The sequence below is a fragment of the Pangasianodon hypophthalmus genome, chromosome 8 (genome assembly GCF_027358585.1).
Source record: "Pangasianodon hypophthalmus isolate fPanHyp1 chromosome 8, fPanHyp1.pri, whole genome shotgun sequence".
Classification (NCBI taxonomy): domain Eukaryota; kingdom Metazoa; phylum Chordata; class Actinopteri; order Siluriformes; family Pangasiidae; genus Pangasianodon; species Pangasianodon hypophthalmus.
In genome coordinates, this window is record NC_069717.1 from 26,458,484 (window position 1) to 26,461,596 (window position 3,113).

Here is a 3,113-nt window from a genome sequence, read left to right on the forward strand (position 1 = left end):
GCAAACATCTGTGTAATTACTACACGGACTACATGAGATAACCCAGTGTTCGAAAATGTTTTACTCCGCGTTTGAATGGAGTCTTCTCAGCCTGCTGCTGCTTTTCGCAGCTGGCTTGTGCTCTGCCATCAGCTCCATAGACCCGGACCGACCAGGTGAAGGCAGATGCCAGGAAATCTCAATCCCTCTCTGCAAGGACATTGGGTATAACTTGACAGTTATGCCCAACTTGATGGGGCACGAGGATCAATTAGAGGCTTCCATAAAGCTTCACGAGTTCGTGCCGCTGATCGAGTTCGGCTGCCACAGCCACCTCAAGTTTTTCCTGTGCTCACTTTATGCCCCCATGTGCACGGAGCAGGTCTCCACACCGATCCCAGCCTGCCGAGTGATGTGTGAGCAGGCAAGGCAGAAGTGTTCCCCCATTATGGAGCAGTTTAATTTTCACTGGCCCGACTCGCTGGACTGCTCCAGGCTGCCTAATAAGAACGACCCGAACTTCCTCTGCATGGAGGCCCCCAACAACGGCAGCGACGATACTTCTTCCAAAGGATCTCACACCCAGCCTCCAGATTCACGCCCTCCTCGGCATGGGAACAACCAGGACCTAACCATTAAGGAGAGGGTGGGGAAGGACACTTGTGGGAACCCTGGGAAGTTCCATTATGTGCAGAAGAGCGAGTCGTGCGCCCCAAAATGTTACCCCAAAGTGGATGTGTACTGGAGCCAGGCAGACAAGCACTTCTCCCTGGTCTGGATAGCCATCTGGTCCATTCTTTGCTTCGTCTCCAGCGCCTTCACCGTCCTCACCTTCCTCATTGACCCACAGCGGTTCAAGTACCCCGAGCGCCCCATCATCTTCCTTTCCATGTCCTACTGCGTCTATTCCGTAGGCTACCTCATTCGGCTCTTTGTCGGGGCTGAAAATGTGGCCTGTGACCGTGACAGTGGTGTCCAGTACATCATCCAGGAAGGCTTGGAGAGCACAGGTTGCACTATTGTCTTCCTCATCCTCTACTACTTTGGCATGGCTAGCTCCCTCTGGTGGGTGATTCTAACTCTCACCTGGTTCCTGGCAGCTGGGAAGAAATGGGGACATGAGGCTATTGAAGCCAACAGCAGCTACTTCCATCTGGCTGCGTGGGCTATCCCAGCCATAAAGACTATCCTGATTCTGGTCATGAGAAAGGTGGCAGGTGATGAACTGACAGGCATCTGTTATGTAGGCAGCATGGATGTCAAGGCTATGACAGGCTTTGTCCTAATCCCTCTGTCATGCTACCTCATCATAGGCACCTCATTTTTGCTCTCTGGCTTTGTCGCTCTCTTTCACATTCGCAAGGTTATGAAAACAGAGGGGGAGAACACTGACAAACTGGAGAAGCTGATGGTGCGGATCGGGGTGTTCTCCGTCCTCTACACCGTTCCTGCCACCTGTGTCATTGCTTGCTACTTCTATGAGCGTCTCAACATGGACTATTGGAAAGTTCTGGCAGGAGAGCAGCGCTGCATGGAGGGGGTCAACGGGAGCGGAGAGGAGTGCACCATGAAGAGCTCCATCCCGGCTGTTGAGATATTCATGGTGAAGATCTTTATGCTGCTGGTGGTGGGCATCACCAGTGGCATGTGGATCTGGACTTCCAAGACTTTGCAGTCCTGGCAGAACGTCTTCAGCCGAAAGCTGAGGAAGAGGGCAAGGAGGAAGGCTGCGTGCGTATTCACAGGCAGCCGGCCCTACCTGAAACCTCACCCTGCACTGAAAGGACACAAAACAAAGTACGAACCCACTGGAACTCCTGCCACATGTGTATGAACACAAAATCTTACACGCACAGCAAAGGAACACACTTATGAGGGACACTTTATTTTTCAACCCGGTTCATGTTTGAGTCTGTGGGAGAAAAAGCCACTGCAAAATACAGGACACAAAGTTCATGTATATTTTATACAAGCCTTAGTTCTTTAAAAAACCTGCAGTGTTCTAAGGACAGATTGTTTTCATGTTCTCATAATGATCTTTATGAAAATAAGCCACCAGCCTTTTAGACAGTTGCTCTGTACTACTTATCCACTTAAGGAACTTTGTGGAGTTTGAAAAGTTTTGTTTTCAAAAGGGATCGAGTCCTCTTTGTGGTTATGTCACGGGGAATGGCTGTATCATGTGCAATAGATGTTTCTCTCAGTGACAGAGAGAAAAAGACTCTTAATACTGTAGTGGCCCATTAAAGACACTAAAAGGATTCTGCATACAATATGTGTGTGAATGAGCTGAGGCGGGAGCTCCTCGGCTGCGTGTTCCTGTGGCTTTTCTATGGAAATGGAGGCTGTGTCACACACTGCTACATTGACATTGGAGAGCAGCTGTTGGCTGTAGAGCATGAACTGGCTATTGTAAAGGCCCTCCATGGCATAAAGCAAATCTACAAGCACTAAATGTTGTCATAAAAGACAGAGGCCTTTTGATGGGGCATTTTGTACAGCAGGTTCTTAGCCCTTTGGTTTGTTTTTGTCACACTGAGCTCTTTTTTTCTTTTGTAGCACAACAAAATCCTTTGTATATATTTCTAAACAAAATTCATATTTTGTAAGAATTAATAAAGACCTTCTAGTTTATGATGTTCAGAAACTAGAGTCTCAGACCTTGGTGTGGGTTTATTCTTTGTGTTCATCTATGCTTCTTTCAGATTCAGGTAGTGAAATTGAAGTGTAAAATATATAAATATAAACTCTATATTTATATAAAAATATAAAAAGTCTGCAAGAACTAAAACTGACTCAATGTCATGTGACAAAAGGGCGTGATGGACTGCTAATTTGCAGTGAGTTTCCATTTCCTGGATTAGTGCTAAGCAATATGATGATATGATATTGATACACACACACACACACACACATATATATATATATATATGAAAGTTATGAATGTGGGTTTCTCAGAGTAGCATTGGTAATAGTACTGTTATACCACTGAGAACTCCAGTCACATTGTTAATTATTTTTTTAATTCATTTTCCCTGATAATGTTTCACAAATTACAAATAATTTGTAGAATCTATCTATCTATCTATCTATCTATCTATATTAAAAATAAAAATAAATTATGGATATTATTA

The 3,113-nt window shown here is 45.4% G+C and overlaps 1 protein-coding gene across 1 annotated transcript in view; it reads left to right on the plus strand.

Moving 5' to 3' along the window:
- The window catches only part of fzd10 (frizzled class receptor 10), a 3,830-nt gene extending 1,191 nt beyond the window's left edge, over nucleotides 1–2,639 (plus strand). The window contains exon 1 of the mRNA XM_026945921.3: nucleotides 1–2,639. This exon is cut by the window's left edge and continues 1,191 nt beyond it. Coding sequence (XP_026801722.1) covers nucleotides 56–1,813 — 1,758 coding nt within the window. The 5' untranslated portion in view covers nucleotides 1–55 and the 3' untranslated portion in view covers nucleotides 1,814–2,639.
- The last annotated feature ends 474 nt before the right edge of the window (nucleotides 2,640–3,113 follow it).